General features: G+C 38.7%; 1 protein-coding gene across 1 annotated transcript in view; it reads left to right on the top strand.

The window, feature by feature from the left end:
• Positions 1–23,896, top strand: part of ABCC4 (ATP binding cassette subfamily C member 4 (PEL blood group)) — a gene marked incomplete at both ends in the record, with an annotated part of 149,712 nt that overhangs the window by 54,115 nt on the left and 71,701 nt on the right. The window contains one exon of the mRNA XM_080612854.1: positions 2,851–2,997. Coding sequence (XP_080468980.1) covers positions 2,851–2,997 — 147 coding nt within the window. The remainder of the gene's footprint in view (positions 1–2,850; positions 2,998–23,896) is intronic.

Consider the following 23,896-nt stretch of genomic DNA (forward strand, 5'->3'; position numbering starts at 1 on the left):
TCTAAAACTTGGCATGGCTACATTCCTTTTGACATGCCATAGCAAAAGAACCAGTTTTTAAAAAGCATCCTGATAGGTATGCAAAGCAGGATGTTAAAAACCATTTCAATATATTTCATGAGGTAGCCATATGCTTCTGAATATCCAGAAAAGGGTATTGATCCTTGCATGCAGGCATACAGACATCTTGAAATACTGCTCTGAAATGTAGTAAACATTGGCATCGAAAAAATTGTTTGTAGAGAAATATGCTGTTAGACTTTGCTGTTTAGCACTTCTGGTGATGTACAGTTTGTATGGCATGGTAATTTCTTGATGGAGATGTAAATAATAGGTCTGAGAAAACAGATGGAATACCAGAAGTATATGCATTGAATATATTCAGAAACATCTTTCATGGGTGAGAGGTTAAGTGAAGGATATTTTTTGTTTGGTTTCGGTTTTTTGTGGGGAGAATCATGTGATCTCATTGCTTGATAGAAAACATTGTGCTTGGCCTGGGAAACAACAATTAAGGAGCCAAATAAACTTGGCTCTTATTTTCTCTGTGTAATGTCTTATTTCATGAGCTGTTCCAGTGGACTTCACAGTATGATTAAGTGTGGCAGAGTTGGCTTTCTCTGGACATATAACCTGAAACATCTTACGGAAAGATTTATCCTTTAAGGCAAATATTCTAGGTAGCAGAATAGCAAAAGTTGCCTTTAGATTGAAATATTCAGATGGCTTAGTGAGATATTTGCAATAGTTGAACAGATAGCATTGACTTACCAACACAGAATTGTAAGTGAAGTTGATAAAGTTGTGAAAAGATAGTACATTTCAGATGAAGTACATCACAATCTGACTTACTTTCTTCTATAACCACTGAAACTGTATAAAATAATTTAGTATTTTTATTTCTGATTATCAGTGTTTGGAAAAAGAAAAATGTCACAATGGTTAGATGAGTTATTAGGAAGAAATTCCTTACCATGAGGGTGGTGAGGCACTGGCACAGGCTGCCCAAGGAAGTTGTGGCTGCCCCATCCCTAGCAGTGTTCAAGGCCAGGTTGGATGGGGCTTTGAGCACCCTGGTCTAGTGGAAGGTGTCCCTGCCCATGGCAAGGAGGTTGGAACTAGATGAGCTTTAAGATCCCTTCTGAACCATTCTGTGGTTCTGTAGTTCCTTATAGAACATTCTATAGTTCCTTACAAGTCCTTGTTAGTTCTAAAAGACAAAGATTTAAAAGAGTAAAATTTCTGTTAATGGGAAACCTCGTCGGCCAGAACTGACGTACCAACTCCCCACCTTTTCTACAGAGTGAGCGCGCAGTGTGCTTGTCTTTCTCATACTGAGGTGGTAAACTTGTAAATGGGGAAAACAAAAAACTTCAGCATGAGACAGACTGGATTAAGGACCTTGAAAATAGGTCTCATTCCTCCCCCCTTTCCCTAGCCACTAGGTCTTTTCAAGTGATTTCTCAGTCCGTCAAGTGTTTTGACAGTCGTGGCAGCAGCTTCCAATGGCTTCCAAGCCTGAGCAAAGTTGTTACAGAAACGTGGGCTTCCCAGGACATGCTCCCTTCCTCCCATTGCTCCAACAGACTGCTGTTAGGTAGAAGCTCTGCCACAGTCTCCTGCTTAGTATCTCTTCTGCTCCTTTTTTATATGACTCAGCTTTTCTGTTGGGTACATGCAGTTATTCTTGGAAAAGTTGTTTTCTTCTATGTGGCCCAGAATGTAGCATTCCAGACAAGGCAAACAAACTCTCATCCTTTTCTTAGAAACTGCACTGTGCAGACCATGGGCAGTAAACTGCAAGCAGACAAAGGAGATACTGATACCTTTTCTTGTATCCTGGGAGGATACAGCAGTGAGCAGAATGGAATAACTGATTGCCTTAGCCATATCGTATAATTTAAAACCTCACTCTTCCCCACTGTAACTATAGCTGTACCTGAGTTGCATCCAGTTTTAACCTGTCCGTAGAACAGGTAATGTTAGGGTCTGACTTCAGGGTATCCTCAGGGCCTGAGCATCTGGGCTTGTGGTGCCTGTGCTTAGTTTCTGGAGCAGATCACCTGGAGCCTGGAAGCACTGCCAAATGTAAGGTTGACACCTTCACTGTTCACCTTCATGGACTGGGAATTTGGGCAGCCACACTGGAGATTACACAGCAAACAGGGCAGCAGCAATCTCATCATTCTTTGTTTTCATCTTTTGCCCTATAGCGCCCTTGTCTTATAAGGGAGATGTGCCTAGAAGAAAGACAAACAGTGTGCAGACCAATTCCCTAGAAGGGCTCTATATCACATGGCATAAGGGATGCATCTTATACTGTGTTAAAGAAATACACATAATTTAAATGACTTGATGTGGTTTACAAGGGGAAGAATGGCATGAGTGGTTTGGGCTGATTGAGAGTAACTCAAGGTTGTCTCTAAATAGCCTTGTGTATATTACTTGGTTAATACCTGCTGGCAAGTGTTGAATCTTCACAGTGACCTCTGCAAGCCACAATTATACACAGCACTGTGAAAAGAATTTCTTAGCAGAGCTGTTATGCAGAAGGTTTCAAAACAGATTTATTTCATGGGCTAATAGGCATTTCCTGCATTTCTGTAAAGTACCAGTTCTTTCAAACCGGAAAAGAGAAATTGTTTCAATCAATGATATGATAGTAACTGAAGCTAGGGACAAACATAAGATATATATGTTCTGTGCTCAGTCTGAGTCTTTAGGCTTAAGTTTGGATTCTTGCTATATACAGAAGTTGTCAAAATTTGGTTTTAATTAATTTTTTTTTTTAAATTCTTGTGAAAGATCCTCATCTTTATTCATGCTCTGTCCATGTTGTTCTAATTTCAGGTTTAACGGTGGCTACAATACTGTTTGGCATAATAAGAAGTCTTCTGGTGTTTCAAGTTCTTGTTAATTCTGGTCAGACCTTGCACAACAAAATGTTTCAGTCCATTCTGAGAGCTCCTGTCTTGTTCTTTGACAGAAATCCTATAGGTAAGTATAATAGTAAAAAAAATCCCTGAACATTTAATGTTCCTCATTGATATGTTAACTATACTGTTTCTGGGCAGTTATTTTCTTACAGTATTTTTACACGTTTGTTGGTTGTTTTGTTGGGTTTTTTTTACTTCTTTTGCTTAAAATCTTTAAATTTAACAGTGTGGTCTTTTTAAAAGTCAGAATGTTGGCTGCTTGCTGATGGTTGATCTTACCTCTTCAAATGCAGCCTACAGAAATATGAATTACCTGTGGCTTTGGTGTTGTACATTGACCTGCTAGTTGCGTTGCTGCTCTGATTGAGTTACACAGAGGTGTCTCCCATATGCTGAATATATATGTGTGTGTTTTGTGGGGATACCTTTATTGTGTTTTTCTTTGAAAGATTAACCCCAACTATTATTTCCTCTTTTAAAAAATAGTTGTAGGCATGTGTGCTAATTCAGTTTATAGAAGCACTGTAGCTTACTATCCTTCTGGAATGCACAAAAACATGGAATGTGCAAGTTAAAACTGTAACCCATATCCAATCCGTATCCATATTAAGAAATTTTCTTCTTTCAAAAGAAAACAGAGAGAAGCTGGAGCAGGGTGAAGAGGGTGGGGAGGTGGGGTGGTACCGATTTAGTAGCTAGTTTTACATGAGAAACAAAAATCTGGTGGTCTTCACTCTCTTGAAGAAAAGGATCATAGGCTTGTTCTCATAGTTCCAGAAGCCATTGATTGATTGTAAGATCATATACTGTTTAATGATGTAAGATAGGGATGGCTTTATTGTTCAAAGAAATTAGTAACATTTTCAGGAAAAAACTACTCATACAGAAAAGATTCATGTCCGTAATATGATGAATGAAACACGTACAGTTTCCCCTTAAAAAAACCCTTGAAGAATCTAGAACTGCAGAAGTTTAAAGCTGCGTTATATGGTCTGCTGATACTATGAGTCTGCTGCAGTGTAAATTCAAGGCCACTGTAAAGCATTATAAGTGAAGTCATAAGCTCAAGAGACAGGTTAGCGAAGAGCTACTGAGAGAACATGCATCAGAAGAAATCGTAGTACTGATGGGATTTGTTGTCAGATAGGGATTTTCCTCTTCTCTCCTTTTTTTTTGCGTGTGTGTGTAAAGCATATGCAGTAACTGTATTTTTGAGGGGATACATAATCATCTTGTAAGAATGCCCATAAATCTGGCTCATCATAACAAACTACAAACTCCAGAGTAAACATCAGGGGCAATGTGAGTAATAAATAGTAGGTTGCTTTGTAACATACTGTGAAGCTCAAATTAGCAGTGCTTTCTGAAAGTAACATTCATAGAACCTGCCTATCACTGGTATTCATACACTGTTGTGACTTACAGATGTGTGTTTCTGTTTATCAGCAGATATGTTATAATAGAAGATTAACTTCAGTGTGCATATATTTCTTGCCCTTCATCTTTCTTTTGATCATGGTAGCATGCGAAGGTACTGCTGTTCTGATCTATACATCTTTTGAAAAGGGAAAAGATGACATGAGATGATGGTCTTGTTCAGCTCTGCAGCATGTAGCAGTTTTTAAATTCTGGTTTTAATATCTGTGCTTCATTGTCTGAATTACACGTGGTTTTACTGTGCATTTATCTTTTCGAACTTCAGATGCTTTTTTTTTTTTGGTTGGGGTGAGATTTTTTGAAATAGGGTATTTTTATTTTTTTCCCTATCTTTATTTGATATGCTTTAGTATGAAAGGCATACTAAAAAGAAATTGAAATTATTAAAGGCTCTTTCTTTCTAGGGTTATGTTTGTAATAGCCAAGCCAAAATATTTGTTGTTGTATCTCATGTTTAGCAAAGCTGGCATTGCAGTGTCAGATCTGTCATTTAAGCATCCAGCATGTTCTCAGTATTTGCATGAGGTCTCTAAGACCTTAGCCGAAGCAGTTGCTGAACTGACTTAGGCTGGTTTATTTACCCCAAAATAATCAGCCATTGAAAAATGCCACGGCAAGTATTTTGAATGCACAGTGTTCCATGTTCCGAAGTTGAGGAAGGAAACTTAAATAAATAGACATCCCAAGCTCTCGATAGTTTACTGGGGAAACAGGCTAATGAGCAGCATCAGGGAGTCGATATTAGGAAATGGAAATATGTGGTGAATCATGACATGTCTGTCAGCTCCCCACGGTGAAGATCCAATCACTCGTGATGAATAAATGAGATGACTTATTTCTAAAAGAATTATGCTTTGTGAATCAGTTTAGGCATGAGCCCAAGATCTCTCTTTACAGATTACATTAGCAATACATAGGGAGGGGAGGGTTGTAAAGAGAACAGTAACAAGCATTTTGCCCAGATGATATGAGAATTTGAATGTAGTTTTGGAACCTGGATTACGTAGCAGAGAAGAAGAGGAATATGAGGACCCCTCTCCTTTCTCCCTTGCCACCCTAAAATATTTGTATGTACACAGATTTCAGCTTTCTGTAGTTTGGCACAGGTCTAAAAATAAATAGATGTTTCTGCTCTAAGTATGTTTTGCATTGGAAGAACCTTATTAATAAATGACTGTCACTTCAGCACTTAACCTAACCCTATTGATCTGATAATCCTGGGTGACTAAAGCTTACTGTGTCATCCAGCATTCAAAAGGAATGATCAGATATTTATGACTGAAACTCAAATTTTATCAGCAGACATCTATACAGTGTCACTTAAATGGCTGTAGTGAAAGCTAGATGGGAAGATAGAGATGAAGTGGTTGTATTTTGGCTTTATCACATCTGACTTGTCTGTGTTGATTTGTTTATTTTTTGGAGTGTAGAATTTGACTCTCTTAAAACTTCCTTTGCTCCTCTATCCATATCCCAGTAAGGGAATTGCGTGCATGTCAAGGTATCTGTAAGGAGGAAAACGTGGATGTTTTCTGCTTCCTAGGGAATGCTTTATGTATTTCTCTTCATGTGTCACTTGCAGCAATAAAGGGGTTGATTCCTGTGCATGTCTGGCACAAGAGGGCAGCATGATCTGTTTTATTCCACTCTAGCATTACAACAGCTTGTTAGAAGGATAAGAAAATTTATCTGTTATGTTTTTAGAGGTGATATTTGAGGAGTGAATCTTCAACCTTTCCATTGAACAATAGTAGTATCGTTCTGTTCAGTAGTCCTCATTATCTGCAAGTATAATATTTTCTCTTGATCTTTTTACACATTAAGCTTTCCAGCTTCGTGTAATGTTGAGTTCAGGAACTTTGTTGGCTTTGTAATTAGGGTTATCTGACTTTTGGCCAATATAGAGTTTGATGGTTTGGTCTTGTCAAGGAGACCTTCTTCAGTTATTATTGCTTTTAATTTCTTTTTCAAGATGTTTCTAAGATTTCAAAGCAAATTTGATAGAAAGCTAGACAAAAGGGACCAGGACTTCAGCAGCAATGACTTGAACTGGGAGTTCCCTGTTTTGAAATTATTTTCCTCTTGATAGCTTAGGAGATCCTAGTTTTTGACAAGCCTCAGGATTTGATTCAAGATTACTTGCTTAGCTTGTAATGTTCTTTTCTGGGATTTGGGGACAGATTTCTTAGAGAAAGGATGCTAATGTGTGACTGCATCACTTTTGGTAATGGTAGTTTTAGTGGAGATAGTGTGTAATTTTGAATTGCATTGAGTTTAGGAAACTGAACCCTGCTGCTGCTGTGTTCCTGGGTGCTGTGAGAGTGAATGAATGAGATGCATTAATTTGTTCAGATAAAATAGGAATCTTCCCCCTCCAGAGATCTGTCTAAAATTCAAATTGAACCTGAACCGCTACAGAAATGCATATGAAAATCTAGCTTCTCTTTTTTTGTATCTCTCCAAACTCTTGGTTCTGACAATTCATAGAAGGAGGAGATAACATTTTTGGCAGACATTACAGCATTTCTGGCCTTCCTGGAAACAGAAAGCACTGAGTTGTGTCATGGTTGTCCTCCGTCCGTTAAATTAGTGGATTTTCTTTTGTTTTTCCCCACAAATGCTTCGTGGAAGCATTAAATAAATATTGATCCCTTTGGGTGTTTACCTAGATATTGAGATTTGTCCAGGTTATAAGGAGAAATATTTTCCTGTTTGGTAGCCAGTAATGACATGCTGAACTAGCTAATAGCAGCACATAAAAGCAAACTCCAAATATTAAAAGATAAAAATGTGAAAGAAAGCTGTTGTTATAATGAAGAGTTTGTTTTTCTTTAAGGCATAAGGATTTTAATTATGGTGTTCATAAATCAAGTGTTGAAATGCCTCTAATTTGACAGAGAAAGTTTCTTTATAGGAATAAAAGCATGTTCATCAATGCACAAGTGCCTATCTGCATTTTATCTGACAGAAGCTTCAAATGGGCGATGTTGTTAAAGTGTTTAAACCATATAATACTTGCAACAAGTATGATATTTCAGCAGTCTCAAAATTACAATGCTGATAATGAGGTTGTTAAATTATACTCTATCAGTTGGATAGTGAGGCTGCTCTAGTTAGTGTACATTAATGTATGCTTGTTCACACAAGTGATTCTGCTGAACAAGTAGCATGTTTAAACAAGAAATACTGGTCTTAAACCCTGTGATTTACAGTAGGTGGTGTTTTGGCATATCATGCAGTTAACAAGGCAAAGCTTCATGTTAAAATATTTCGTTTGTAGTCTCATTCATCACTGATATAAATATTCAGTAGCAATGCCAGAAAATGCATTGTATTCCTATTTGACTCAATGACTCAATTGCTTCCCTTTTTGTTTTCTTTTTTGGAAACAAGATCTGTGCTCTCTTTCTGATGAAGTTTTCAGATACTTCCTTGTGGTCAAGGTGAATTCTTCAGGATTGTGAAAAACTATACCAGCTCTTTTGACAGGTTTCATGTTCTCTTAAGCTAATACAGGAAAATATATTGTCCTTAAAGCAGTAGAGGCTTTGTTTTTGACTCTCCGTGCCAAGCTCTAAAGAACATTCACGTGTGTGCAGGTTTGTTAGTTTGTGTTGAAAAGAAGTCCCTATAGGACAGCCTTTTGTTGTAAAATAAAAACACACATTCTGTCTTCTGTGTTGGTAATCACTTGCATTTGTTGTTATTAAGATGGCAACACAATAGATTCCATCAATCATCAAGATCCTTAACAGCCACACAGCGTTGTAAATATTATGTTTGGGTGTTTGAGTGGAACAACTCGTCACTGAAGTAGGTGTGATAATTAAAACCTGTTAGGTTGCCACATGTGTTTAAAAAAAAAATACCCAAACAAAACCAGCTTTAATGTTTTTTCATGTAACAATGGCGATATGTACTTTAAACCTTATCAGGCTGTGATTATTAAATGATATTTTGTGGGAGTTGCTCATTTACTGTTCGTATTATCGTGGCTTTTGTTAAGCGTTTAAATAGTCTTATGCTTCCACGTGTTTTATCACCAGTATGATTCTGTCAGGAACCTTATAAAGTTGATTGCTATAGGAGTAGTCTTTAAAGTTAGTAAATAGTACTCCCGAGTTATGTTTACATTTATTATCTATTAGCATAACTCAATTCAACTCTATCCTATTTTTCTCAGCAATAATAATGGAATGAAACTTGGCCGTAAACTGATGAGACAAGCCCATTACATTTTCAGTTCACCGAGTCAGTGCTCACCCTATTTACGCTTAATATGTGAGATAAAATTAAAAGGTTTACAGAAAGGCTGTTTGTAGGAGGGGACAGGATATTATTTGATAGGGAAATAGCGTGAAGCTTGTACTGACAACCACTTCCAAGTGCAGTCCCCTGCCTTACCAGCACAAGATTTCACATCCCTTCTGAGAGATTTTCTATCTCCTTCACATTAATATCCCCTGGTGGGGAAAACGGCCTGCTGTGAAACTCATTTCTGACCATATGCTGACCTGCCCAGATACTGCAAAGTCTAGTTTTTTCATTTGCTAAAGTGACTGCAGAGAGAGCTGCTCCCACCCCACCTCAGCCAAGCAAAAAGGAGGCACGAAGCGGTTGATGAAGACAGAGAAATCTAATTAAAAGTACAGGCTTTAAAAGACTGCACAGAAGCTGTTCAGAGGCATATCTTCCCTTCAGGTGTAGAGGGAGAGTAAAAATGGAGTTATATGTTAGTCTTGCATAGGTGGCAGACTTATTTTTATGAGATTTGTGGACGAAGAAGAAAGGGAATACTGTTTGGAGACACTTGAAAACAGAGGGAGAGACTGCAATAATATAAATGGAAAAACCGCAAGGGGCTTAAAGAGGGCCTAGCTGAGGTGATGCACCTGAAAATAAGCTTTTGGAGATAATCCAAAATGGAAGAGTGTTTTTGGTTTTGATAATAACGATTTTAAATATATGGGGTTGGAGGGTCTTCTATTTTTAGTCTGCTTAAAAATTGCTGGATGCTGTAGTGACTGTTGTGGAGAGCTGGGGACTGGAGGCACCACATGGATAGGACCTCCTCTCTTGCTGTTCTTGGATGCCTGTTCTGGGTGGGAAATGAGCATTTATGAGAAATGCAGAAAAACTTAACCCCATTTTTATTCCACCTTGGAACAAGGCAGAAGCATTTCCATGAGAAATATTTTGGGGAAGAGCAGGGCAGGGGTAATGAATAGCCAGGTGGTGAAAGCATGTATGTGGAACATGGGGAAGGCTGCCCAGATCTTCTCACTCTCTGATTTAATATGGGCCTTGAACATGTGGCTCCCCCATCCCAGGTGAAAGCCTTTCACATCAGGCTCTTGCCTCCTTTGGGCCCTTCCCTGTGCTGTAACCTTACATTAACTGTCTCTTCTGGACACCCAGACACAGTTGGACCACTGTGGTGTTTGCAGAAAAAACAGCCCATTTTGGTGGTTTTGTGTGGGTTTTTTTTTTTTTTTTTGATCTAAGTGGCTATAAATGAAAACAAAATAAATACCATCACAGTGCAGACTCATTTCATTAGCACTGTTCTGCTTTATACTGCACAGAAATCTTTCTCCCAGATGATCCTAGGTAATTTGCACTGCAGCATCTGGGTGAATTAATTAGTCATTTATTTATTTATTTATTTATATTGCCAGCATGTTGCAGATTATGCAACAACTGAAGATTAGTTTGTGCCTGTGGTGATCTTGGAGAGTGTTTGGAAACAAAAGGCACTTCTCGATCCAAAATTAAAATTTTAGTGTAGAAAAGAATGGATATTGTATGTGACTCTGCCTGTTCTGGCATTCCAGAATGAAAACCAAAGGATAGAAATCAACAGTTAGGGAAGTGAAGGTATTGAATGGAGCTCAACTTTAGTGTGCTGCTCAGTTTAAAAAATACAGACTCTCTCGAGTTAATTACCAAGCTATTTGTGAATAGTACAATGTTACTTGCTTACTTCCACCCTGTCCTCCCCAGGTGTTCTGGTTTGGATTTTTCTTGTCAGAATCAGTAGTTATTTTGTTAGGTGCTTTCAGGTTTTGATTTCTGCTGTCATTTTATAAAGGTAGTGTTACATTTGGAGGAGGCAGCATTACGACAAACTGCATATGTTGACAGCTACCAGTCTTACGAGAGCTTTACGAAGTGCTTTAAAATACCATCAAGCATATAAATGACGTTTTTCTTTATTAGCTACTGGACAATAGTCGTGTAATTTTAATAGGAGTATGTAATAGACGTTAATTATTACTTGTGGCGATACCAGCTTCGAGGTAGGTAGCTTGAAACTGGAAACTACAGGTGCGTGGAGGTTTGTTTTAATGATCATTTAAATGATATTGTTGAGAGCATTTGCCATAGCTTTTGATTGCAGCTTGAACAGAATATTTAGTTGTGGTGGTCCTCAGTGAAAGGTTGTGAAGTGAGGAGATTTCTGAAATGTCTGGGGAAGCTGAGGCTGCTTCAGCTGTTACTCACCTAATGCTGGATAGAAAATTGTATTATGGAGCCAGCAGGCGAAGCAAGCTGACTGGTGTATGGGAGAAGTGTGTCAAAGTCTTCATTCTCAAGTGTTTGGTTCAGAGTTGCTATGTATTGTATACTAAGGAGGTGGTTTTGTTTTTGTTGGACTTTTCACTGCTGTAAAAAAACCTCATGAACAGCTACTGACCTGCTTGTTTTCTAGTTGTAGCATCCCCTCATCCTTCCTTATTTGCTAGTTAAAAAACGTAGGGTTCACTAGTACTCCTCAATCTTGATCTTTTATTACATGCTTCTTGTGCAACACTTATGACATTCATAAGCTCAAAGGAAGTTTAAACTCCTCATAAGTTCATGGTTTTTCTGTTCTCCGGCAGGGTCTTCGTCAGTTTTCACCCACTGTGTACCTGAATTTGTCCTCTGCTTTCTGTGTCTGGGAATGGTACTTTTCCATCTCTCCCAGCCCCTTTACCCTGTCCTCTGCATGTGTCCTGCCCTTTTTCAAGCATAAATCTTCACTAGGCTATGTTAATGTTGGAACACAGAGTGCAGAATGATCTGAAGGTGCATGGAAAACTGAGAAGGTAAAAGATTTGGATCATGGACATCAGTGCTGGTGATTACAAGGTAAAATGAATGGAGGATAGATGGCTTAACTCTCAGTTTTCTTTTTATCAGATGTCATGAGATCTCTGTGTGTGGTTAAACCTGTTTTTTCTCAATGAAGTTATTGTCTGTTTAGTATGCAAATGGTGCAATGCAGAATATTGCTAATTCGTGCGTAGGCAAGAAAAAACTCTCTGCTTTGTGGCAAGCTTTCCTTCATTGGGAATACACGTTCCTTTGTCCCTGCGTTTATTAATTTCTCAGCGTAATTTCATGTTCTTCAGTTTGAATGTTCACAACCCCAAATAGACACAGTTCAGTTTAAATTTTCAGACAGATTCCTACATCTGTTTTTAAGATATCATAAGTATTTTCTCATACAGGAATACTGTTCCTGCCCCATTCTATCTAGGACATGCCCAGAGGACAGTAAGTGGTTAGATGCTGAGGCATTTGCTCTGTGTTGGTTTTTTTTTTCCCCTCTCTTTCCTTTTTAATGTGAACATTTAAAGCTGTAAATAAACTTTATGCTATCTCATACATCTCTTCTTCCACTGCACTTATTTTATGTTTATAATCTGTCATGTTAGTCTACAGAGAGAAGGTGGTGAGTGTCTGTCTTCACTTAGCGAGATTTGGTTTAGAATGTTCAATGTTTTATATGCAGCGATCTTCTCATTACTGGGATAATGAACAGTTTCAGAAGTACTGTTGCTGTCTATCACTCGTGTTTGTTTTCTCTTCCCTCCCACTGAAATAGGGGAATATATCCTTAATGCTAGGCAACTTAATGAAAAATCTTCTATTTTTGTTATGATCTGTAAGCATGAGTAAATCTGTGCATTGCCTAATGAGATAGGAGCTAAACTTTCTTTCCTTTTACAGAAGGAGAAACTAAAAGAAAACTGAAGTACTGGGGTTCCCAGGCCTGTTCAGATCAGATTTGCTGTATGGCACTTACTTGGTTAAGTTATTGTAAAGTACGAAGTACAAACGACATCTTTGTTATGGTAAAATTATCCTTTCAGTAATAGAGGTTAAGGGTTCAGTGAGTAAAATAAACCATTTTCTGGCATAAAATAATAGAACTTCTTCAAATCCATTATTATTACTAGTTTGTAGCCGTTTAGGATTCCACTTTGGAGAGTATTTATATTGAGGAATGGCCAAGTAAAGAGGAGTGTTCACAAAGGTTAACATTAGCCTGGGTTTACCAGGTACGTGATAGAGAGAAAGGCTCTTCCAGAGTATTACTGGGAGCACAGTGTTAGGGTTTTGCTCTGAGTTTCATTGGGGCATAGCTGTCTTTCCTAGCAGCTACAGTGTGGGAGTTCAGGGTAACAAGCTGTGTCATTAAACATGGGTATCTTAAAATCTTTAGTGTTCTGAATTAACCACTAAACTTAGAGAAAGGAATGGGCCATGATATTAATATTTATTTTTACTTACACAAAACCACACATATAGGAGAAGATCAGGTTTGAGACCATTAAAGGAACCTGAAGATGGACAAGTGCATGGGACCTGATGAGATGCATCCATGGTCCTGAGGGAAGTGATGGATGAAGTGGCTAAGCCACTGTCCATCATGTCCAGTGAAGTTTCCCTTTTTCCAGTCTAATGACTGGAGAAGTCTCGTTTCCAGTCTAATGAAATGGAAATGAGGAAACATAACACTCACTTTTAAAAAGGGAAAAAAAAGGAAGACCCGGGGAACTACAGGCCAGTCAGTGTCACCTTGTTGCTTGGCAAGAAGATCATGGAGCATATCCTTCTGGAAACTATGCTAAGGCACATAGAAAATAAGGAGGTGATTGGTCATGGCCAACATGGCCTCACTGAATGCAAATCATGCCTGACAAATTTAGTGGCCTTCTATGTCAGGGTTACAGCCATGGCGGACAAGGGAAGAGCGACAGATGCCATCTACCAGGACTTGTGCAAGGCATTTGACGCTGTCCTGCATGATATCCTTGTCTGGAGGGGCATGGATTTGTTGGGCGGACCACTTGGTGGATAAGGAATCAGTTGGATGGTTGCACTTAAGCAGTTATGGTCAAAGGCTTGACATCCAAATGGAGACCAGTGACAAGTGGTGTTCCTCAGGGGTTGGTGTCGGGACCAGTGCTGTCTTTGTCAGCAACGTGGACATTGAGATTGTGCCATCAACAAGTCTGCTAACAACACCAAGCTGCTGTGCAGTCAACACACTGCGGGGAAGGAATGCGATCCACAGGGACCTTGACAGTCTTGAGGAGTGGGCCTGTGTGAACCTCATGAAGTTCAGCAAGGCCAAGTGCAAGGTCCTGTGTGTGGGTCACATCAATCCCAGGCACAAGTACAGGTTGGACAGAGAATGGATTGAGAGCAGCCCTGAGCAGATGGACTCGGGGGTGTTGGTTGACTTAAAGCTCATCATGACCAGGCAACATGCACTTGCAGCCCAGAAAGACAACTGGATGCTGGGCTGCATCAAAAAAATTAGGAGCAGCAGGTCAAGGGAGGGGATTTCCCCCTCTGCCCCACTCTGGTGAGACCCCACCTGCAGTGCTGTGTCCAGCTCTGGGGCGCTCAACATAAGGATGTGGACCTGTTGGAGCAAGTCCAGAGGAGGGCCATGAAGATGTTTGGAGGGCTGGAGCAGCTCTCCAATGAAGACAGGCTGAGAGAGCTGGGCTTATTCAGCCTGGAGAAGAGAATGCTGCGTGGAGACCTTAGAGCAGCTTCCAGTACCTAAAGTTGCCTACAGGAAATTTGGAGAGGGGCTTTTTACAAGTACATGTAGTAACAGGGCAAGGGGGCATGGCTTTAAACTAGAGTAGGGTAGATTTAGATTAGGAAGAAGTTCTTTACTGTGAGGGTGGTGAGACACCGGCGCAGGCTGCCCGAAGAAGCTGTGGCTGCCCCATCCCTGGCAGTGTTCAAGGCCAGGTTGGACGGGGCTTTGAGCACCCTGGTCTAGCGGAAGGTATCCCTGCCTGTGGCAGGGGCATTGGAAATAGATGATCTTTTAGGTCCCTTCCAACCCAAACCATCCTATGTATTATTCTATTATTCTGTTATTCTTTTATTATTTTGATTCTATTCTATGATATAAAAATATATAGTACAATACATATATATATATATATTTGTAAATCCCATATGCTTTGCCTGATGTTAGTATAACACTTCTTTCTTTTTTCCCTTCTTTCATTGCTCGATCTCCTCTTAGAAGAACAATTCTGCTGCCCCCCGGTCTCAGCAACTGGCCAGAACTAAACAACTACTGTTAGCCTTCCAGATTATTTGTGGTATTTCCTGACTGAAAAATGGTAAAATGGTTTAAGGAAGAGTTAGTAAGCAGTTATCTTTAGTCAGTTAATGTTCCTTTACGCTTGGAGAAAAAAACTTATTTGATGCTCATTTAGGAGAAAAAGTATCTGAGGAAACCTGTGCAGGTTGAAAGCACCAGAACTGTGAAACATAGTTGGTTTTAGCTTTAGAATCTTTTTTTCTACTGAACTAACAACATAGTGGGAACATTTTGTCCCCAATATTTTTAAGAGAAAACTAGTTACAGTAGACTTATTCTAATATTAAGAAATCTTATCTAAGAAGTGCTTTGAAAATAAAACCAAATTGCAGACAAAAAAGTGCCTTGAGCTTTTTTGTAAAGCTGACAAGTTTTAATATTCCAAATATCTAGTGACAGTGATCTTTTTTCATAATCAAGCTTCAAGTATGATTTAATGTTGAATTCAAAGCCATTCACTAAATGCCACTTACATTTAAGCTCCTAAAAATCCCCAACAGAAAAATGAGAAAAACAATCCGAACATTTGTTTTTTTTAATGGAGATAAGAAAAAATAAACTCTGCTGCACCTCAGTTTAATAACCAGTTTTGCTCAGTCACTACCGAAGGCTTAAGAAACAGTGTTTAGAAGTGATTGTTCAGAAATAAGTGTTTCTCAAAGATTATGAAGGCTTATACAGATGATTTTGTTCATCTGCTGAGTGTTTGAGAGTAGAAATGTCCAATCTGACACTTTCCAGAAATGTTTGCTTAAAAAAAAAGAAACATTCCTCTGGAAAAATAGAATTTCATTAGTTGATTTTTATAGGAATGCGATAAAGCAATATTAATGTGTACTTTCAATAGAGACATGAACAGTTTGTGGAATGCAAAATCTCAAATTTCTGGAATGGTCTGTTTTCAGCTTAAAATACAGTGCTGTGAGCACCGCTTAATTTGCTAATACCCTCCTTCTGTTGTTTGTGCTTCTTATGAGATGCAAGTCATTCAGATGCTTTCCTGACTGCTTTTTTATTAATTATAAAGTAGGCATGGAAGAGTTTTGAATAGAAATCTTACGTATTTTTTAATTAAATGGGCAACAGAAGAACAAGTTAGTATTATGGTTCCTGGAAAAACAGAAGAATTTATTCTGTCTTTGACTCCATGAGCAGTCAATACAAGAATATTATCACAGCCAGTGACTTCTGGCACTGGAATAGAACAGAATTTGCAGGCTTCTTTGAGTTGTATTTGAATTACTACAGAGTAAATGTGATTACTTTTAGCACAGAAGAAAAGGGCTTAAAAGGCCCTTTGCACCCCTTAAGTTTGGTGTGCAGCAGTAATTAATACTTGTCTTCCATATCACCTTTAAAAGGATGGTGGTTCCTCATAATGGAGCTTCACCAGCAGGATAGACAGAGTATGCTGTTGGTGTAAGAAGCAGCATGATGGGTATAACGTTTGCTCCTTAGGCCAAACTTGCCTCTTACTATGTGCGTTTCTGCTGTAATACAAAAGCAATTCAGAGAGGAAGCAGAGGAAGGAAGGCAGTTATTTTAATTAGTGGATCTAGACTACCCTCAAAGGCTCTGATACTTCGATCTAATTCAGTCTTCTGATTTTCTGTTGATTCTTCCAAATGCTTCAGACTTACTCAGACAAAAGCCTCTTTCTTCACAATTGTCAAATTTCATTGAATTTCAAGTCTTGCTGATAGAGCTTAATTGTCAGCAAAATAAGTCTTGGTTTCTGTAAATTGTTTGATCCTCAATTGGTTTAGAAGTGAAAATATACTTTCTTTTACAGGGTTTAGACATTGTTTCTGTGTGGCATATGGAGCAAAGTTGGACCAACTAAAGAAATTATTTCAATTGTTTTCTGTCAGGAGGGCTTAGACAAAGAGCTTAGTCTCACATCCTTTAAAGTTCAAGCATCTGCCACTAGGGGCAAAAATTATTTTCCTGTAGGCATCCATCTTTTATTGTAGATTTACTGTGCTGCTTCACTTGGTTGATAATCTAATTTAAACCTCAGAGATGAGTCATACCTCCTCAATGGGATTCATAGCTAGTTTAAATTCTCTGTTGTCAGAAGTTTTCAGTTCTTCCAGGATCTCTTTTCTTAACTTAATGGTCTTTTGGGTGTCTGAATGCACCAAGGAGGAACGAATGTGACCCATGCAGGTGGTGACACTTCAGTGATACTGTTTTACAACATACCTCAGGGTTTTTTTTCAATATTTATTTGGGGTTTTAGTTCAGGGAATTTGGGATGTCTTGACTTAGTTTAGGTTCTAATTGTAACGAGTGGTGCCTGTGAGGAGATTTCTGTAGGTACGAGGGTGGTACCCCACTGAAGTAAGGAACCTTCTGGAAGGTGGAATAGACCTCACCATATGGATCATGTGCTGTGCTAGAGACTTTTGTAAGGCCAGCACCTTCTATACCAGCTGTGATATGACAGTTTCCAGAAAAACACATTTCAGTCTCGTCTCCTTGGAAAAAACAACCAACTAACAAACCCCTCAATTGCCCGGAAGGCTCTACAAGATGTTAGAGTGATCCAAACACCTCAGCTTGGTTGTGACCTCTTCCTGAAAGTACGAATGCTGCATAGCTGACCATGAAGAACTTCAGGGATTGAACGTTCGTATTTGGAATGTGAATTGCTATTTAAGGACTTCCATCCCAGAGTCAGTCAAGGGCAAAATAGGCATACAGAAAGTTAAGAGGTGTTGGAAATACCATTCAGCTGTGATGAAAAGTTGATTGGATGCTTTTCATACGCTTTTGAAAGTTAAGCTACATTTTAAAAACCATCAGAGCCTACATTTGTTCTTTAAGTATTATATCTACAATGCTAAGTTGTTACTGATTAATACTCAGTAATATTAATAGTGGTAGTTAGGGCTATTGACACAATTTTGCCTTCTGTGGGGTTTTTTTTGCTTGAAGTTATACTTTCACGTCATGTGTTTTCACAAGATATCCACAAATGGATCCAGAATCAAGTCCTGTGCTCATGCTGTTTTGTGGAAAGGAAAACTACAACTTTCCCTCATTTAATTTCATTATTATATGTGTATTTTTCCATTTTAATCCTGAATGCTGTCTTATCTGAGATTTGGTTAATGCATTTTTTCACACAGAATAATGGCAAAGCAATTGTTTTGAAACAGCCTTTCCCAAAATGTCTGGAACCAGATTATGATCAGTGATTATTCGCAAAATTTGTAGTGTTTATTCCAAAATTATAAATTATGCTTTAGATCCATGGGAGGATTTTATAGATGACTGTATATTGGATACAAATACCTGAAAGGTACGTATTTTTGTTACAGACTTTGCACTGCTCTTCTAGTTGTCCAGTTCCTTGCAGTCCTGGAACTTCCTTCATTCTAATGTGCCTGATGTAGTTTTAGCAGAGAAGCTGCTGGTTTAAAAAAAAAACCCAAAAATAACAACAAAAAAAATTGTGTTGAAAATGGATGTCAGAGAAAAATGAATGCACAAATAAATAGGTGAAATGTTAAAACCTGCAGGTCTGTAGTTAGAGGAGTGAAATATGCTCCTGTAAGAGCAGTTTAAAGCAAGGAGTAACTGAAATCCTCTGAATTGTTCTCTAAAGGCATGCCTCAATATATAATGAGTCTTGCCTCATCTGTCTTAAGTATAATCTTGTGAACAACTTGTGAACAACTTACACTTGCATCAAACATGGCTGTGCAGTTTGTGCTGGGTGCACTTTGCAATCTCCCTCCAGGCGACAGTGGCCTTTTGATTTCCACAGTTCTAATTTGGGAAATATTTCAGAACATGATCTCTCATTTGCTGTAAGGATTTCCCATGGTTTTCAATGTAAAGCACCCTTCCTGTGGCCTGTATGGCTCATGTGTAGTTATTGTAGTTCCACAATCTGGCTTTTTGTCCCTCTGTGTTTCCAAAACATTAATTCAGACACTCTTATAGTTGAAGTGTGGCAAGTGTTGCAGCCACCTTTTGCTCATCTTCTGTTCTCACTTGCTTGATCCGAAACTCTTCCGCGCTTCCCAGCCTATGCCCTGCCGTGTCAGGCTTCATGTCTTGGTTGTGTGTGTGCAATGACATTCTGTCCTCTTTTTCAAGGGTGCTAATTTGTATCCAGAACTGTGCTGTTCTATGGTGAAAGGGAATGGAAGACGCAATGTTGAAGGAAGAGGGAGGAGAGGAAGTGGGGAACATATGCAGTGAATGAATCAGAGGGTGAAGGAGAGGGCACGTGCAAGCAGCCAGTTTGCACAGGGCAGAGATTCAAGTCAATATGTACAAAGCTCTCTCTATCCAAACATCCCAAGTTGGGCAACTTCTGTAACTGTTTCTACAAGCTAGCCTTTTGACAGTTCTGTCTTGCAGCTCCTCCCGTGGGCCAGATGGAGAAGAGGCTTTTTCTTATGTTATGACCCCAGTATACTTTGAGGTAGTCTACCAGGAGGCGTTGGAAGGAGTGTGGCTTCATTTGAGCATTAGCCTTTTTCCCATGCAAAGCTTTTACTATTTCTGCACCTGGTAACCGGAGCTGTTGGCACATTCCTGTGTTTTTTCCTCCCTCCATCATCATTTTGCTGCCTTATCTTTCATGCTTACATCTTTGTAACTTCCTGCTCTCTCTTCAGTAAAGTTCATCCACAAGCTGGCTCTTCCTCATCTTAAAATCATCTCTCAAGATACACCAGTATCATTGTAACCGCAGTATAACTATACGCTGTCAGTAGTTAAACACATGGGTGGAGAAACTCATTAATTCTGTGACCTCTTTGTTTTCCTGTACTTAAAAAAAAAAGGTAAAAAGGCACACATCTTGTCCTGCAACTTTCTGTTCCAGCTTACTGCTACATCTTCCCTTTGCTCATTGTTCCTTTTATAGTCAGTTGTGCTGGTTTCTTTTAACTAACACAACAAACACTTCAGGGCAGAGCGTGCTGCTGGCTACGTGATGGTACAGTGTGCATCCTAGTGGGGCTGTGCCTCGCACTTCAGATATATTAATCCTCTTTGGGCTGTTTCTGTCATGAAAATAACAAATGGCAGTGTTCTCAGGAGTCCCTGGTTGTGGGCAGCGCTTTTATATTTTTGCCTTTGTATTTATTTAGGAGTTCATAATGCTGGGCAGCTGTAAATCAGCGCTTCACAGTGATGTCTGTCTTTGAATTGAACAAAGACAAAATAGATTGCAAATTGTATTCACTTTTGCTTGAATGACTGTTCAGTGAAGCCATTTTTTCCTACTGGCTCTGTGTGGTTTGGGTTTTTTTCTGGTTACAGAAAAGTGAAATGTTGCGGTTAACATACTTGTATTTGTCATTCCAAGCTTCTTTCTTATTATCTAAAAGCCATGAAAATTAGGAAGTTATAGGGCTATGTTAGATTTTTCTTTCATTTTAAGCAGCGTTTATATAATATGTTTTTAAAATAATTTGACATACAGCATTCAACTGTCAAAAAATCTAGGGGGATGAATTTAAGGTATATCTCTGCATGAATATTAAAGGTTCTTTAGTTTCCATTTATACACTGTGAGAGCTTTAGTATGGTCAGCAGCTGCTTACTCCTTGTTTGCAGCTACTTACTTCTAGTATGTTTTTCCTGGTTTTCTTTTTTTGTTTTTGAGTTGAAGCTTTCTAATAGTTGCCCAGTAGAGGGGGTACGATAAAGTCAGATGCTGTGCAATGCGACTTTTAAAAATGCTCAGCATTTAATAATTTAATTATTAAAATTTATTTCTTTTAATGTAGTGAATATAACACACCGTAGAGAAGAGGTCATATTTGGGGTTTTTTTCTCATTTAAATGTATATTATGCCCCACATTTCTACTTCAGTGTTGATAATTATAATTTCAGTTGTAAATAAGTTTACATTATAGTAGTATTTTTCCCCAGAAGCTGATGGCCCAAAGAAACGCATTGTCAGACTGTATCTGGATTCTTTTGGACAGCTCTTCTTGCCAGAAGATAATGCTTGGGATGTGGTTGCCTTCACCTTTTCTGAGACAAAGGATTGTTAGTTGTTTCTCAGGCAAGATTTGCAAGTGGAATTTGGTGCCGGTCACAAATGCGAAGAGGAGGTGAAGGCATTCCCCCTTATATCCTACAGACCGCTCTGCAGGGAAGGATCCATTCCATGCCTAAATCAGGCAAAAAAAGAAAAGAAAAGAAAAAGGGGGGTGGGGGTGTTAAATCCAGCTATCCAGCTGTAGTTCCTCCCGTGCTAGTTGCCGTAGCCTTCAGGCACACACTCATTTGCCTTCTTCTGGTGCCATACTTACTTACTGATTCATCCAAACGGCAAGCAGCAGAGACTGAAAGAGGCCTACCGCAGAATTGCCTCTAGTAGAGCAATTAACACTCTCCTGGAGAGGTGGGCGACCCACATTCAGTGCATGATCAGTGGCTGGTAAAAATAACACGTTGCCTTGCATCTCTGCCCAGCCTTCACCTCTCATGTAACTGTCCTGGCCCATGGGCTTGTCCAAACCTTTGTAAACAATACAGCAGGTTTGCCGATATCTTCTGCCTTTGTGGCTTTGTGAATGGTACCTAAGTTGTGAATCCAGTAGTTCCCAAATTTTCTGTGTAGTTTAAAATGTCCTAAATTGAAGCAATTTTTTTAATTTCATGGGGGATGCGTCTGTTTTCACAAACAGCAGATTTTCCAAGCAAATGTTTTGATTGTTTTCACAGCAAACTAAGAGATAGAGTTCTAATTTTCTGATATTTATACCAGAATTTCTCTTGAGTTCAGTAGTAATGGCATTTCATAGGAGACAGGAAAAGTCCCGTCTGAAAATTACCCAGTGTCATCCACTGGAAATTCTGGATAGCTAAAACTGCGTTGATGCAGCAGGTTTTTTTTTATGGTATGAGTAGTTAAAAAGGAAAAAGTATTCCAGGAATCATTCTATGGGTATATAATGAATGAACTTTAGAGAAAATCTCTCCTTGCCAAACAATTCACATTTTCCAGAAGAGGAGAGAAAGAAAAAGAAACTGAAGCTAAAGAAAGGCGAGTGATTGAACGAAAGAAGCATGCCAAGCAGAAGACGGGTTTACAAAGTCAGATGAAGACATGAAATGCCTCTGCTGTTTGAGCTGCCCGGAGGCTTTATCCTCAGAATGGATGGGCTTAGGTAGAGGCCAGAAGTCTTGGCTTGGCTTTCACAGCAACGGTTTGTATAGAATTCCTTTCCATGGTTTCAGAAAAAGAAGAAAATCGATGGACTATGTCAGAATCGTGCTCTTTAGTGTGTAGGAGGGGATCTGAATATATATGATCAGTAAAATACTGGATAATAGTTGTTTTCTGAATAACTGCTTCAGCCAGATAGCAGTTTCAGCTGAAGAGCTCAGGAGGCAAAGCTTCATATTCAGTAATGTTCTATTTGGTTATTTTTGTCTTAGACTGGAGTGATGATTGAGTCTTTCTAACTTCAAAAATAAAGAAAGTAAGAAAAATGTTAGAAAGAAGAAAATTAAGATTATTATTCAGTGAATTATTCGGTGAATTATCTTTAGGAGATGGACTGGTAAGAAAATCAACAAATATGAGTGGATTTGTCAGAGCTGTGTGATATTCCCCCACCCCCCCCAATATTTTCTGAAATACAGTATTTAAAGGCTATTCTGTAGCTAGTCTTGATAATATAAATAGCACAGGAAAACTGCTTTTGCTGTTGCAAAACCTTATGAGAAAGGTGACATATCCTTTTTTTTTTGTTTTAATCCTTGTATTGATGTACAATTATATATACCCCCAAATCTGAACGTAGCTCTAAAAGCTGTTTTTCTCCTCTCATGTAATAATTCCAACAACAGAATACTCTTGAGATAATTCAGCCCATCCTGATTTGTAGTGTTCAGTTTAATTCATTCTAAGCCCCCCCTCCAGCAAAACAACACTTGGGACGTATTTCCAATCCAAATCGGATTTAGCAGAAAGGAGAGCTAGACTGCACAAATGCTCTTTCAGAAGTGGGCATGTTTGTGGTTAAACAGTTTAGCAAAGAATGAAATCCATAATCGTGCTAGTAAAAAGCCAATATGAGATTGTATTTCTTGCTTACTATTCTGTGTTTCTGTTATAGTGATGCTTTGTATTGTGGTGAGGAGTTGAAGTAGGTAACTTTACATCTGGAATAGAAAAAGAAGGTGGTGTAAATCAACAGAAAATTCTGTACATAGTGTACAATTTGACAGCTTTCTAAAGGCCAGTTGATAAGAAATTGCAAGTGGTTACTATTTTTTATTTATTTTTTCCCCTTCAGGAAGGGGAAGGGAGCCAATGTGAACTCTTCGTGTACCTCCTCCTTTGTATAAATACTTCTTTTCTTTGGTTCGGTTGAACTATGTGCCTCAAAATCTCTTACTGCTTATGTTGTAGTATGCAGCTGTATTTCAGCACTGTATTACAATTGTTGGCTTGGTTTTAGTTTTTGATTTGTTTCAGTACATTTAAGTGTTCATTAAGCTCAGGATAACTTAAAATAGCTCTAGCAAATAAAAATGAGTTTAAAAAACAGCAGAAAGGATAACCAGAGGTTAACTTCTGGAGTTGTTAGAGCTTTGTTCTGGCATCTTCATCACAGAATTTACTTAATAAAGGTTTAATATTACTCCAGGGGTTGGGGGAGGCGGCAGGTGTGTGTTTTCATTGTCATTCTAATTATAAAGCAGAGAGGTAGCTTTGTACTCAGGTTATGGAATAGAAAGTTGTTTTATAGCCAGAAGTTTGTTCTTCTGAATGATGCCAATTACTTACATTCACACTAAATTACAAATGAAGAAAGCCTGTGACTGTTAGTTACTGGGGTATGAGGTAACATTGCGGAGACCAGGAATTTGGAAGTTGCTGATGAATATATTCTCTCAGATCTGTCGTGCTTTTGTGGATGAGATCTTTTTGCTAGCAAGTAGAATAGAGCACCAAAGTTAAATTCTATTTGCAAATTCTGTTACAGCTGAAATTGTAGCCAAGTTGGTTACTTGGTAATGATATGTAATACAAAAAGCATTTACAATGCAGAAGGTATTTCAAGATTTCTCATGAAAGCAGTTTGAGAAAAAAGGAAAGTTATACTTCTTTTTTTTTTTTTCCCC

The sequence above is a fragment of the Psittacula echo genome (assembly GCF_963264785.1).
Source record: "Psittacula echo genome assembly, chromosome: 3".
Lineage (NCBI taxonomy): Eukaryota > Metazoa > Chordata > Aves > Psittaciformes > Psittacidae > Psittacula > Psittacula echo.